This window comes from Hyperolius riggenbachi, chromosome 1 (assembly GCF_040937935.1).
Source record: "Hyperolius riggenbachi isolate aHypRig1 chromosome 1, aHypRig1.pri, whole genome shotgun sequence".
In the NCBI taxonomy this organism is placed as follows: Eukaryota; Metazoa; Chordata; class Amphibia; order Anura; family Hyperoliidae; genus Hyperolius; species Hyperolius riggenbachi.
Genome location: NC_090646.1, coordinates 297355914 through 297371404, shown reverse-complemented (window position 1 = coordinate 297371404; position 15491 = coordinate 297355914). Strand labels below are relative to the sequence as shown.

Genomic DNA, 15491 nt, shown 5'->3' with positions numbered 1-15491 from the left:
CATGTAATTATTAAAAGGAAATCTGAAAAGGTTTGCACAAAAGTTGTGTACAGAAATACAAATATCCCAGGGTAACTGCACTGATCATCTTTTCACAGGAAAAGTCTCAAAGTCTTCAAATGGGACTTGGGAACAATAGAGGGAGGTCTCTGGATGCCCCATAGGCTTTCCTGACATACAGGACTCCTCCACTGCCAGCCAGTACCCCACTTCAGCTCAGAACAGATCAGTTTAAAAAGGACGGATGTGAACGGATCCATAGGTGCATTAGATCTGTTCCCATCCTTTCCCTTCTAATCTAGGAACTGACTTATTCTGTGAACCAGGCCTTCCTCTTCATGGCTTTGTTTGTTCTCAAAGTAAGTGTGGCCGAACTGCGTAGGTACCAGTAGTTTGCACAGAACCACTTGTGCATGGAAGCAGTGAAGTGGCTCCCTGCTGCTGCGGAGGCGCAAATTACTGGTGGCAGTGCAGCCACGCTTGTTCAGAGTGCAGCCAGGAGCAATTTTCAACATTAAATATAATAAAAGGGGCACAGCCCAGCAACAGAGGCATAGGAGGATCTAGGAAGCCTATTTTTAAATTGCTTCAGGTACACTGGTCCACTTAGCTGTTGCACACTATTCTGGCAGACTGATCGTGCTACTGCCAACCAGGGAATGCTTTAAAAATAAAGGAAACTAAGAATCCCTGTGAGAAGATTGATGCATCCAAAGCCTGATGGCCAGCAGATTATGCTAACTGTGACAGCTACACAAAGTAAAAGTTACATTACATTTATTCTGAGACAAATGTGTACATGTGCATTTGAAATTTTACAGTTTTACCTCATTGTCCCCTATACCCAGGCAAGCTCCTATTTGTACTAGCACCAGTTCATATCTGGACTGTTTGCAAATTGGAACTCACAGCTTCATGTTTTGTCTGAACAATCAAATTCCAGAAAAGTATATCCAAACTGCAGTGATATTTGTTTTAGCATCCACCAATGATCCTCCCCCCCCCCCCAAATAAAAAAACTTGGGACTTACACAATGCCATTTGTTATTCTTGGAACATTTCTTTAGATACCCATCGGGCAACTAGGCTCATTTTCACAGGTTAGCCTTAAAGAGACACGGACGATCATCATAATAGATTTATACAAACCTGGGGCTTCCTCCAACACATATTTAGAGGATTCACCGCCGGGAGACATGGGCGCAGGATATAGCCGGTATGGCTTATCCTGCTGCTACATAAGTTCCCAGCACCCCCTCTAGGTCGACATGGATGGTGGGGAATGATGTAATTCAGCGTTCAGCTATTGCTGGAAGCCGAATTACAGTGTATTAAAAGTTACTTCAGCTCAGTCTTCTGACAGCACCGAAGTTACTCACTGTGCGCCCCTATAGCCGTAATTCCAACAGTCTATGGTGGTGCCGGAAGTTCCCAAGTCTCCTACGCTGGATTGCCAGTGTTTGCCCTCCAGCCCCACCCGCATGAATCACTCCCACGCCGCCGTCCTCAGCCTTCTCAATCACGGGTACTGGGTCCAGTCACTTCGGCCAGGCGACATAGGCACAGTGCAATCCCTCACTGCGCAGGTGTATGCGTAAAGCAGGCGCTGGCGAGACTGAGGGAGTCACTGCACATGCGGAAAACTGGTCATGTGCGGAAGTGACCCGGTACCGGCGATTGAGAATGGTGGCGTGGGAGCGATTCATGCAGATGGGGCTGGAGGAAGGCCCAGGTATGTATAAATCTATTATGTTATTTGTCTCCAAGTCACATCTCTGGTTTCCTTTAAGGATAAAATTGTAGTTCCAACTGCTGTTGCCCCTCTTCAGTTCTCAGAACACAATTTGCCTTTTCCACACTGCACTTTCTGTAAAGGAAGAGCATCTTAAATCCAGGTCTGCAATAGATGGCCATGGTCAGGACTGGAAATCATAACCAAAAGCCAGCTCAGATTTGAAGACCTAGCCATCTACTGATACCTTCCACTGCTGGAGTCAGAAAGTTCTTGCACTGAAATTTAGGATGCAGGTCAATTATCTTTTAGCAATTAAAAAGCCTGGGCTAAGAGTCTCATCTACAAAGTTAAAAACTTCCCGATCTATAAAACTTTATACCATCTTAGAGTTACAGTTTTACATTAGACAACCATATAAAGTGGGAAGATAAATTGTTGGAGACAAAGCTTATACAATTTTTGTAAATCTTATTGCCAGAATACGCAAAATGTTAATCATATACATGAATCTGGAGATAAACATAGCAGAACACATTAACATTAAGGCATGTCTTAACACAACAGGATGCAGGATAGAGGGAGGGAGACTGTCTTTGGAATCATCCTCAGATTTAAACAGCCATGCACCATTCACAGATCAGAGGAACCACAGAACTTTCACAGAAAATTCCAGGGCAAAAAGGGATAAAAATAGGTAAAGGAGGGCATCCTAAGATCTGACACTGCAAATAGCTCAGACAGCCATCTTTAAATAAAGCGGCAAACAAAATTTTTCACTCAAGACCCATAATAGTCTCATCTCTCAACCCTACACATCTACACAAAAGAAAAATTAAAAAAGTTCAATAGGGTGGCGGTGAACAGCAGTATACAGTGACCTATCAGACACTGTCACATGCGCTGGTGGCCAGCCCAGACAGTTCATATAAAAAATATCCAGTAGCCTCATTCTATTCATCATCCTCTTCCTCATCAAAATCCTCCTCCTCGCCTTCATCTTCCAAATCTCTTTTTCGTTTTTCTCCTTGGGGTAAATCTGTAGATACAAGGGTTAGAATTAACACTGTATTCATTTACATAGATTTTTGTAAAATTAGTAAATTATAAAATCTGCTGTTGTGATTTGACACTGCTGAAACTTACAGGATTTTGGGAGCAGTTCTTGCACAGAATTAAACTCAATTTGCATTTTATTAACCATCCCTGCTCCCCTAATTACCCTCTTCAGCATTATGTTCTGAAATTGTGTGCATATTTAGTTTAAACAGGAGGTGTGGACAAGACAGGTAAAAGGGTGCCGCACAGCTGGGGACATTTGGGCACCTCCATAGGCCATAATGTGAACTACAGCTGTAGCGGCGCTCAGCAAGTAGATTGGGCGCTGGCAAAAGGACTGAGCCCAAATTACAGTAGCTGGAAGAGGGAATAGTAACTCTGCTGGTAAATTTGGCACAGCAGGGTGTGCAGTTTTCCACCTTCTCCCTGCACACAAATTTCCAGGTGCATATGCATGCAGTATGGAGAATACACAGGCTTTAAACGAGTTCTTGAAGGATATTAGCTTGTGGGATATTTTGTAATAGTCAATCAGGTACACAAACAATACTCTAATTGCTTGAACATTCAGGTTTTAAATGCCTGCCCCCCTGCCCAGCCCCCTCGAGTCATGTAGAGTGTAGGGCCATCAGAACTTCACTCAGAAGTCTGCCAGCACTTCCTAATGCGTCTTCACCACCATCTTCTGGTCTCTTCACTCCCTGGGAGCTGTGTGTCCCTGTCACTTTAGGCCAAATACTAGGAGCACTGTGGCATGTACCTTACATGACTACTAGAAGCCTCTAGTGTTTGGCTTGTAGTATGTGACACAGGCAACCCCCCTCCCCTTATTAAGGAGTGAAGACCGGTAGAAGCCCCAGGGGAGAAGGGAAGAGAGGGTGAAGCACCTTTGGACAATTGAGACAGGCTACATCAATCGAACAGTTTGTGCCATTAATACAGATTACCCAGCAAGGTAGTGAACCAGAACTCCTAGGAGTGTGCAAAGGGGCTAAACCACCCTTTCACTAAAATGCTCTGTAAAACTGAATTTTGCCTTTTTAAAAACAGAAGGTATTTGCCATTATCCAGGTTGGCGTATATGAGGTGTCCCACAGTGCACCATAGCCGAATATGCAAAGCATCCCTTTGCTGTCCCCTAAAAGCTAAATACAACTCCAGAGCCACTGGAATACTATGAAGTGTCAAGCTTGTCCATGATACAGAGCCATACTAACCCAACATGCATTTAGACCATGGCTCACCATAAGGTTGCTGGGCAATCAGTGCGTCAAGTCCTAACCCATAGAGCCATATTAATCCATGCCATGCACTGATGAGGATCAACCAATCCGAAACAATCTATATGCATGTTGTATTAGTATGGCTCTGTACAATTAACAAGCTGAGAAATCATTGCATTACAGCAGTTCTGGCACTTTGTTTAGCTTTAATGGACAAGGACGGTTTGCATATTCAGCATTGGAACAATGCAGGTTAAGCAACACCAGAAAGCTCACCCTTGTTGCCACCTATAGCCGGTGCACTGCATATCTCCTGCCATCTCCAATACATTCTCCTTCAAACCCAGAAGAAAAAAGTATTGGAATGATGATGAACGCAACATGGCATGCATCAGCTATAGGCAGAGACAAGGGTGATCCGTAGTGGCATGAAGGAGCTCCACATCTAAAAGACCACTGCAGTGAACCAGTTTTGTTTGGAATCAAATACACTGGACAGATAAGTCTCAAAAGTGGAGGTGATTTTATTGGTGCAGTTCCTTTCCTGGCAGTCACAGCCCTACAAAGAAGCCGAAAGCTTCTGGTGTGGCAAGTTTCCAGCACTTCCTTTACATAGATACCTTTTAATAGCTACTTTAATACAGTCATACTAAACATACCGTCATCTTCATCTTCCTCCTCTTCCCCTTCGTCCTCCTCATCCACATCCTCCTGCAATACAAACAAGTACAGTACTAAATAACGTTTCAGTAACAGAACATTTGTATTAAAGGTAAATCATTAGTTAAAACTTCGAACCTCATCGTCTACCCCATCTTCATCCTCTTCATCAAGCTCTTCTTCATCAAGGTCTTCCTCATCTTCATCCTCCTCTCCTTCTAAAGGAACAAAACATGAGACACTGAGTTAAATTATATAAAATACCATTAATGTAGTTTTATGAAGTATCTTCAGTACATACTAAACTTTTTTTTTAAAGAAAATTAAACCAAAGTAAATTACAGCATTAACAAGCAAAGTTATAAATATGCCTTACTTACACCTAAGTCCATTGCTATAACTTACAAGAAAGAACTCTTTAGTGCAACTAGGCTTTGTACCATGGCATCTAGCTGAACTTCCCTGTTGCCATCTTGTTGGGCACCCAAACTTACGGCTGTAGCCGCAAATTTAAAACACTGACGTGCACCTATGGCTGCACCCATTCTTGTGCTCTTACAATCAAACTCAAATTACTGTGTACTAGGATTTATATCTTATTGACCGAAGGAGCAGATATTCAATTTTTTTTTTTCAAAAACATTATTTCCTGACACAGGCTGTAAGAAATCTGGTCAGCCACCAACTTTCTTGCGCATTGGGGTAAACGTATGCTATTGTTCTACCACTCTACAGTACATTAGCTGTCATTGCTAGATACAGATTGGAAATATACAAATCTCGCCTGGCACTTACCTTCTCCATTCTCATCTGCATCTTCACAATCTGGTTCTGGATCAGAATCTGGGGCTTCTTGATCATCAGCATCAAAACCATCTAGGTAAGTTAGTTGGGGCAGCAACGCAAATACACTCTCCCTGTAGTTATTCAGCATTGTGACTTCACAGTTGAAAAGGTCTAAACTCATGAGATGAGCAAGTTTTTTCTGCAATATGAAAATAAAACTAACATTAGACATTAATAGTGTGTACTTTTATATAAAAATTACCCTGCTTATTTGGCTTTTGCAGCTTGTAAACTTTATTGTACTTTGAAATTAAAGCGATTCATGTCACGGGCATGCCCGGTAGCTTGAAGCTCTGAACTAAGACCACCAGTTGCTTTAAGACTTAAAACCACTACAAACCCAAGACCCCCCCCCCCTTTTAAGACCATTTATCGGGACACGCTCCTCCCCAATTCCCTCCTGTGCTGTAAGTATTGCAGAGGAGCCTGTAAACTTGCCTCTCCTAGTGGCAGCCAGGTCCATGCTCCTCCTCAACTTCAGCCTGTGAAACCTATCTCCATACAGCTCCTGACAAGCAACGGCAGCTATACTGAGGTATGAAGCTTCACAGCATCAGGATGACAGAGTGAAAAGCCGTGGGGAGATGCGCTATACAGGAGGCGGAGCGGCGTTGGGTGGCAACCTGAAGGTAAATACCAGGCTAGCGACAATCTGCGTGTCCCTAGCCTGGCGCTTTTTATAAGGGGACAGCAGAGCGCAAGGAAAGGGGGGTCTGGAGGCACTATAGAAGGACACAGAGGCTGGTCACAGTACACAAAAAATGCCCCTGTGTTCTAATATTTCACAAACCCACCTCGGGTTCTCTTAAAGTATCTCAGATTGACTTAAAGGCAAGTTTTCAATTATTCATGAAATCCTTGAGTGGCCTTCCTAGTGTCTACTGTAATATTTCCAAGGATGTACAGGACTAGCTTATTTGTTGAATCATCAGCAACATTACAGGTACTATATAGAAAAAGGTTGTAATTCAGAAAAGTAGGTGTAACTGTAGTCACTGTGCTGTCTTTTGCAATGAGCGGAGATGCTTACCAGGGGTTCCAAAGTGTTGATGTCTTTAATTTTATTACCACTGAGGTTCAAGTGTGTCAAGTTTGCAGTCTTCTCTGCAAGTACCTCTAAACCACCAGAGATCCGGTTGTCACTGAGCTCCAACTGAGGATAAAATTTAAAAAGGTAAGCACTAAAATAAGTCATAGTAACCATCATAAAAAACGGCTAATTTCTAGTGTGCCTAAACAATGTTCTGAGATCAGATGTATGGTAATTCGGTATGAAGTTGTGCTTTCTGCATGGATTCAGTCATGCTTTACCAGCATCTATTCAAACCATCTTAAAGAAAATCTGTAACAAAAAAAAAAAAAAAAAAAAAAAAAAGTTTCCCGGGGGGTACTCACCTCGGGTGGGGAAGCCTCCGGATCCCATCGAGGCTTCCCCGTCCTGTGTCCCGTGGCAGCAGCGATAAAGCTTCCCGAAATGCGGGGATGTAAATATTTACCTTCCCGGCTCCAACGCAGTATCGGCTCTCCGCTCAGAGATAGGCGGAAATAGTCAATCACTGTCAGTCTGCTCTACTGTGCAGGCGCAAGTTGCCTGCGTAGTAGAGCGGATCCGACAGAAATCGGCTATTTCTGCCTATCTCAGAGTGGAGAGCCGCAATAGCACCCCTGCTGGAACCAGAAAAGGTAAATATTACACAGCCTGACAAATTGTCGGCTGTGCGTTTCGTGGGCTGCAGCAAGACCGCCGTGGGACACAGGAGGATGGGGAAGCCTTGATAGGATCCAGAGGCTACCTCCTACAGAGGTGAGTACCCCCCAGGGGAACTTTTTCGTTACAGAGTCTAATATGACACTGCCCAGTTTTCAGAAAGCATTTTTAAGTACTGTATGATCACTCTATACATGTCGAAACTAGGTAAAGGGCTCAGTACCACTAGACAGAACTCCATACAATTCATAACGGCAGGAGCTCTCGCAGAAAGCCCATGATACAGTCCCCACTTGTGTACATGTTTTTTCATCAAAATGCAGGGTATATTGTATTTTTGCACACTCAATAGAGCATTTTAATCATAGCAAATACCACACTGATCACAACACCAATTCAAAAGGGAAAAATTTAAAAATATACACAAGTATATTTAATATGCTTGTCACTGAACATACACTGTTCCCCCCAGAATTTTTTCCAGCCGGGTGGTATGAAAAAGTAGCCGGATGGGGCAAGATCAAAGAATGCAGGGCCAGTGCTGTTTGCAACTCTGCTTACAGCATAGGAGGTGGTGAGCTGATAACAGCTGGGTGCTAACCAAAACTAGCTGGGTGGAGCACACGGCTAAAAGAGCTTGGGGAGAACATTTCCCTGTATCACTAAATTATGGTTAAACTAAGTATAAGACAACACCAGTATTATCTTCGTAAAAATCAGGACTAGAATTTTAAACAATGCAGAAATACAAGTATAACAAACCTTTTTTAATTTCTCTAGTTTAGGAAAATTTGACACCGATGACAAGTTGATGTTTATCATACTCAAGAACTCCAGGTTCACAAAGTCCGATGTTAGGCCTGTCATTTTGCCATCATCAGATCGGCAATTATCCAATACCATTTCCTTAACCTGTGCAAAGGGAGAGGGAAAAAAAAAAAAAAAAAAAAAACTTAAGAAATCTGAATATGGAAATATATAAATATAAAAAATAGAGGGTATAATACTATTAACCAACACATGTAATCAAAATTGCACATTTTGTTACAGTTCTATGAAGGCCTCAATATTTCTTCATTTCAGTAGGAAATAAGATTAAAAGCAGAAGCACCTTGCAGTCATCGATTTCTTAACCCTAGTCAATGAGCTGAAAGGATTTCTTACTTGTATGTGCATTTAATGTAAATGGCATGCAGTTTGGGATTGAAAGTCAACAGGAAGTGCATTTGATAAGCTCAATTCAGAGCTACATACAATTCGCATGCAAACAAAAAAAAAGTCCTTGGGTTAAGACTGTTGGCTCAGCTGAAATCCATGTCCTGCAGCACAGTGCAGTAGGGTGAAATAGGTGGGAGGTGTGGAGATTACAGAAGGCAAAACAGCAAATTTTGTGATGAACACTTAGACCGTCTGGATTAGCACATGACTAAGCAATGTTTTAACGTGAAACAGTTGTTGTGCATCCATCATCTCCTCCTTTCCCCTTCCTGGGCATGCAATGTTTGTTGGAGCATCAATCTCTGGCAGATTCACACACCTGCCAAAAAGCATGTGGCAAATGCAATCATATTTCTTATCTGCAAGCTTGTTCAGTGTCTATGGCTTAAAGTATTAGGGCCCGTTTCCACTAGGAGTCGAGGCTGCTCCGAAGTGCAATCTGGACGGCAGGCAAATGGGCAGTTCCCAATTATTTTCAACAAGTCTGATTTCAAATTGTTTTGCATATAAGCAATTGGAAAATCTATCAGAAAAAAAGATTCTACCTTAAACAGAGGCGCTTGGTGTAATGTAGACTATTCTGTTATATACCCCCCCCCCCCTTTTATTGCCTGATGAAGCAGGATCACACCCATGAAACGTGTTGCAACATTGTATTCGGAGTATGTCAATAAATTTGTCCTTTTTGAAGCTGACGGCTGCTTTAAGGAGGTAAGTCCACCAGGGCCTCAAAATAGTGAATAAGCTTTAGAAGCCAAGTTGACAGCTCAAAGTGTACTGGAAGCTAATAAAAAAAAAAAAGTAAAAAAAAAAAATCACAGTACATACTTAACGTATGTACGTTAAGTATGTACTGTGATTTTTTTTTATTTATTAGCTTCCAGTACACTTTGAGCTGTCAACTTAGCTTCTAAAGCTTAATAATAACAGAAGGATCAAGAGGCGTACCACGCACTTCTGGCCCCTACCAACATGGTCACGCTTGTAAATTTTTACGCATTGAACCAGTAACGCGTAAAAATGTATGTGTTAATGTTCCTGCACTAGTGGGAATGCGTAAAAATGTACACAATGCGTCCCGCCGACCTCCGAGGTTGGCAAGCTGCCAGCGGGGGACTGGAGCAGCAGTGAGTGACTACGAGGGCACAGGATGGCTGCATGGGGCTGGTAGAAGCCCCAGGTAAGTGAAACTCATTTTTTTATTTTGCTTGGACATTCCCTTTAAACATTTGAAAGATTGAGCCACAATGTTGGTCTTTAGTTAGCTGTAAAATAATGTTTATATCAATCAAGTACAATATCAAGTGATAAAGGACTTAAAGCCCATACACACGTCGGATTTTGCTGGACTGGTCGTTTGAACGTCCCGTCGTCCGCACGCCAAATCGGGCGGGTGATGAGACTGATTTTGAGCGATCCGCCCGGCGGAGACACCCTCCGTAAACTGACATGGAACAACCGCTCGAACACGCGGCCATTTCCATGGAAAACCACAAACGACCTGCCGCCGCCTATCAGCGTTAGGCGGTCGTTATGTGGTTAAGAACTGATTCAGGTTAAGAACGAGCCTACAGTCCCCATCTTGTTCGTTAACCGGGGACTACCTGTAGTTTTAGAGTACCCATTACCTTGGCAAACAATTTTTGTAGCTTGATGGAGGGGATGCTCGTAGAGCAAGAAATTGTTTATCTCACATCACACCTCTGGTTGACTGCACACTCTCCCTGATAAAAACCAACTAACAGGCCTCTTGCACACTGAAAATCGCAAATCCGATTTCGATCTTACCTGATGTTATCAACACGAAGAAAAATGCAGGAAAACGGCATGCAGGACCAATAAAAATAAAATCAGAATCGCATTTAAAAGACAAAATAGCAAATCGGAATCGCATGCAGTGTGCAAGAGGCCTCAGACCCAGGAAAACAAAATTGCAGCAAATTGCAGCACAGTGCGGAGTAGACGGCGAGCACCATACATCACACAGTCACGTAAAGACCTTGCAGAATCAAAATTATGGTCACTAAAAAGGTCTTCAGACACACGAGCAGCCCCTTAGGTAGGTAATGCACTAGGTAAGTGCTCCCCCCTCCCCCCCAGTTTGAAGAAGAAAAAAAAACTCTTAAAGGACTTTCGATGTGAAAGATTTTATTCACCTGGGGCTTCTCCCAGCCCCAGTCATCTGCATTGTCCCGCTTACCACCTGTTAAGACCGCAACCCAGCCGACGGGTCAGCTCCTCTGTTTCTCCATTCATGCCCGCGTCTCTACATCATCTGGCGCGTACTGAGCATGCACAGTAGTTGTGTGCAGGCACAGTCCGCTCCAGATGACGTGGATGCTCGGGCAGCCAAGGAGAGCCGACCCGCAAGCAGGTTCACGATCTTAACAGCAACCAGCAGGACAACGCGGAGGACCAGAGCTGCGGCGAGTAACTGAGACTACTGCTAAGGACTGGGAGAAGCCCCAGGTGAGTAAAATCTGTTATCAGTCTTGCATCGGAAGCCCTTAAAAAGGAATCTTCATTCAAATTATGCTACACCCCCCCCCCCCCATACCTGGGGCTTCCTACAGCCCCTGGCAGGAACTATACCCCACTCCGCATCTCAGCTCGCAGCCAGTTACTGGGCCGCTATCAATGACCTACACATTGGTCCGGAGTGTACTGCGCAGGCAGGGACCACAGGCCGCTGGCTGTGAGCAGAGATGCAGCGTGGGACATAGCAGCTGCCAGGGGCTGGAGGAAGCACGGGGTAAGTAGAGTGGGGGGTACCATAATTTGATTGAAGATTCCTTTAAAGAACAAGCAACACCGATGATGACCTAGAAATAAAAAACATAAGTAGATAAATACTACTTCTACTTACATAACAGATATATTGTGCTACACACAATGATTCCTGTGAATTTTATAAAGGAGAAACAGAAACTCCTATTCTAGGCAGTGGCCATCTTGCCTAGCTAATGCTGACATATCCTCCCTGACTCTTGTTCCCCCCCACTTCTCTTGCTCATTGTGTATTCATTAGCTGCCCTCCCAGAGTTTTTTTTTTTTATTTACACATCCAATCACTGAGTCACCTCAGCCTTGCTTGTAAACACAAGTGATCAGCTAGGCAGGGAAATAAATGGAAGAGGAGATATATATATTACAGATAAAAACTCCCAGCATTCAACTTTTTGGCACGGTTTGGAACTAGGGCCAGTGCTCCTAAAGTATGTGATAACTCCAAACCATAACAGCAGAAAAAGTTTTGCCAGTTTTGAATGCAGGATTAGCATCTTTATCACTTAATACACTCAGACCAGTTGCTGTTGAAATTTGATTTTTATGGTGACAATACCGCTTTAAAGAGACAATCTTCTCTTATATTCAGCAGTAGCATGTGTGCCCCTGCTAAACCGCCGCACAACGGGGGTCCCTTACCGCCCCCAATTCCCCCCCTGCAAAATCTACGACCAACTTGGTCGTAGATTTTGCTGCTCCTAAAGGCAGGGCTAATGGCTGCAGCCCTGCCTCACAGCACGTCTATCAGCGGCGCATCGCCGCCTCTCCCAGTGAAGAAAGACTGAGAGGGGCGGGGGAGAGGCGGAGATACACGCTGACAGACGCACGTGAGGCAGGGCTGCAGCCGTTAGCCCTGCCTCAATCAGGAAGAGATCCCCGGCGAGGACGGAGGGGATTTGGGGGGTAAGGGACCCCCATTGTGCTGCGCGATAGCGGCGGTTTAGAAGGGGCACGCATGCCCCTGCAGAATATAAGAAGAGAGATTTAGGCCCCGTTCACACTGCACACGTTTCCAGCCGCATTTTGGAAACGCGTGCAGGTGGCCGACACGCACGACATCAGACATTGCATAGAGTGCAATGTCTGATGTTCACACTGCATGCGTTCCGGACCTGTGCGGTCCGGGAACGCATGCTACACGCATTTTTTTGTAAAAACGCGTGGGTGTCCCATTCACTTTTCAGTGATGGGATCAGCCAAGCACACAAACGCGGATGGCGTGCGTTCGCATGCGTTGCGTTCCGCATGCGTGGCCATCCGCGTTTGTGATGTGAACGGGGCCTTATACTGGCTTCAGATTCTCTTTAAGGCACTTAAGTCGCTTTAAAGTTTACAAAACCACATACTTCCCTAAGGCCCCGTTCACATCACAAACGCGGATGGCCATGCGTGCGGATTGCAACGCGTATGAACGTACGCCATCCGCGTTTGTGTGCGTTGCATGGCTGATCCCATCACTGAAAAGTGAATGGGACAGCCACGCGTTTACAAAAATGCGTGCAGCATGCGCTTCCGGACCGCACAGGTCCGGAACGCATGCAGTGTGAACATCAGACATTGCACTCTATGCAATGTCTGATGTGCGTGTCAGTCACCTGCACGCGTTTCCAAAACGCGACTGGAAACGCGTGCAGTGTGAACGGGGCCTAAGGAGAGAGAAGCATCTGGAGCCTGACAGGTCTGTGGAGTCAGAGTTGGAGTCTAAGCAATTTCGGGTACCTGGAGTCAGTTTCAAAACTGAGCCGGATGATTTTTGTACTAAATCCAAAGCCCTGGTAAGTATTAGACTAAGGAGCTGGAGTCGTTTTGGGTACCTAGAGTCAGTAGTTTCATAAACTGAGGAGTCAGATATTTGTACCAACTCCACAACCCTACCTAATGGGGCTTCCCAGGGCATCATTGGGTCCCCCACTGCTGCCTGCAGAGACTCCAAACATTGACAAGGGGCTTCCCTCCTTAAACTATGTGCTTATCCTAAGACATACTGTACCATTATGCAAGTCTGTCTCAGCATCCACTACACACTGGAAAAAAAATTATGCCATTCCAACTACTGTATAGCAACACACCCATTTAAACACTTAAAAACAAAATGATGGCATAGTTTATGTGAGGCAGAAATGCAATATTCAATCCTAGACATGTGCGAAAAGGCCCACAGGAAAATTAGTCTGTTGCTATTCTGACAAAGTTTTAGTGACGGATCTAGTGTATAAGCGCCTCACTCGACCATGCATGCCAATATAACTGAAAGTGGGTGTCGCAGGTTGCCATGTGAGCATATAGGAAACTGAACTGTGAATCGTGTTCCTAAAATTTTACTTAAACTATATACAGTAATAAAAACTGGATTAAGTTATAAAACTCAGTATGAACAGATGCTTTAATGCATATAAACAGAGTACTCAAACACCATTTACCATTAGGTTGGACAGAAGATGAATCCAGGACAACATTTAGAGAAGCCAGTTCCATTTTAGGCAAGAAATTGAAAAATTGGGTACACGCAATTTGGGGAGTTAGAGACTGTTCACACCAATAACTGCAGCAAAATACCATTGATGCATTTGCTACATTGTAAAGGGAGGAACCTGAATAGCAGTGGTGTGATGTCAGTGAAAACAGCAATATATACATACACACACATACAGCTAAGGTCAAAGTTAAACGATAATTCAATGGGAAACTGCTTTATGCCCACAGGAGCCAGCAGCAAGAGTCCACATCGTGACTTGAACCATACAGACCTTCTTGACGTTTGGGCAGTAAAATTCATTATTGCACAATAAGTTTTAGTAAAATATGCCAACAGGCTTGAAACAGTGACTATATGAGAGCCAGGCTTGAGAGCAGAGACGTAATTTGTGCGCTGATATTTCTAGTAGCAGTATGCGAATGCTGAGAAATGTTACATGTAGTGGATGAAGAGTTGTTCCTTCTCATAAGTTACCCAGCGAGGAGGTGGTGTGTAATGGTGGAGCATGTACGCTCTACCTACAGAAAGCATGGTGCAGGCCATCCTCACACAACCAACACTGACAGCAGGAAATACAATATACAATAAATCCTCCGCGTTCATTAATAATAAAAATTTAGACACCACCGACATGCAGTACGCCCCCTGCCCCCACCAAACTCATGCGAAGAAGCCGAACCCTGAAAGGCGGGAAGTAGTTAAAAAAATATACTAAATTGCGGTTTCAAATACGAATCACAATTAAGCAATAAAAAATATGCTTATTTGCCCTCAACCGAGATAAAGCGTTGAACGTATGGATTCACACACGCGTGTAGAGGCATGGTAGGTGGGAAAACATGGCGGTAAGCGCCCATCAAAATCAACTAAAATCAACTAACAAGATGATGGGCGCCCGCTCTCCCGCCCTCGCCGGATTGGCAGAAGCTACGGCCTGGCCACGTGTTTAGGGAAGTAGAATGGCGCCGCGCATATGCACAACACAGGTCTTCCTACTCCACACACAAGCAACATGTAACCAGCAGAGAGAACATGCCCGGCCATTGCTGGGACCATGCGGCGACGTGTTCACCGCCCGCACACCGGCAGCGGTAACAGCGGCCGCACCAGCCCATCAGCAGGCACGGCCCGTCTCCCTCGGTGTATCATTCAGACGCGCTCCTACATTGGGGAAGGACAGGAGACGCGGCTTACCTCTGCTGCTTTCCTGTTTCTGAGCTCCAAGGTGAGCCTCTTCTTCATGTCCATGGCGGCAAGAGCAGGTCAACTGACTTAAAACTAAAACGTCCTAAAAAAAAATAGGTAATAATATGAGAAGAGGGGCCGCTCTGCTGCCCTTTATATAGGAACGGCGCCAAAGACACAAAGGAGGGGTTTGGTTATTGGGTGGGAGGATATAAAGAGGCTGAACACACTGACCTCTACAGGACAACCTGCGCAATCTCCTCTAGAGGGAGCACAGCAATGAGAACAATAAAGACTTTATTTGTAACATATTCAAATCGCAAAAAAGCCACATGGCGCCTTTAAACAACAATGAGCCACCACCAGCCATGCAACTATAGGCGCTCGGCCACTAAGCGCGCTGGTGTCCGTACTTACTAAAAGCACACAATTTTAAGTAGAATTTCGTTATTGTAGACTCTGATATAGTAAACTTCTGGTTATAGTAAACTAATTCCTCAGGTTCTAGCAAATATGTCTGTCTAAATAAACAGTGTATGACCAGTACAGTATATACAGTAAACGTCTGCAATAGTAAACTACTTTTTCTGGTCCCTT

The 15491-nt window shown here is 44.3% G+C and overlaps 1 protein-coding gene across 1 annotated transcript; it reads right to left on the bottom strand.

Moving 5' to 3' along the window:
* Positions 1-760: 760 nt before the first annotated feature.
* On the bottom strand, positions 761-15095 carry LOC137508582 (acidic leucine-rich nuclear phosphoprotein 32 family member B-like). Its single transcript, XM_068233764.1, has 7 exons — positions 14904-15095; positions 7991-8140; positions 6551-6673; positions 5470-5659; positions 4813-4892; positions 4674-4725; positions 761-2771 (listed from the first exon to the last, which is right to left on the bottom strand). The coding sequence occupies exons 1-7, from the start codon at positions 14955-14957 to the stop codon at positions 2686-2688; spliced, it is 735 nt and encodes a 244-aa protein (XP_068089865.1). The 5' UTR covers positions 14958-15095; the 3' UTR covers positions 761-2685.
* Between the last annotated feature and the right edge of the window lie 396 nt (positions 15096-15491).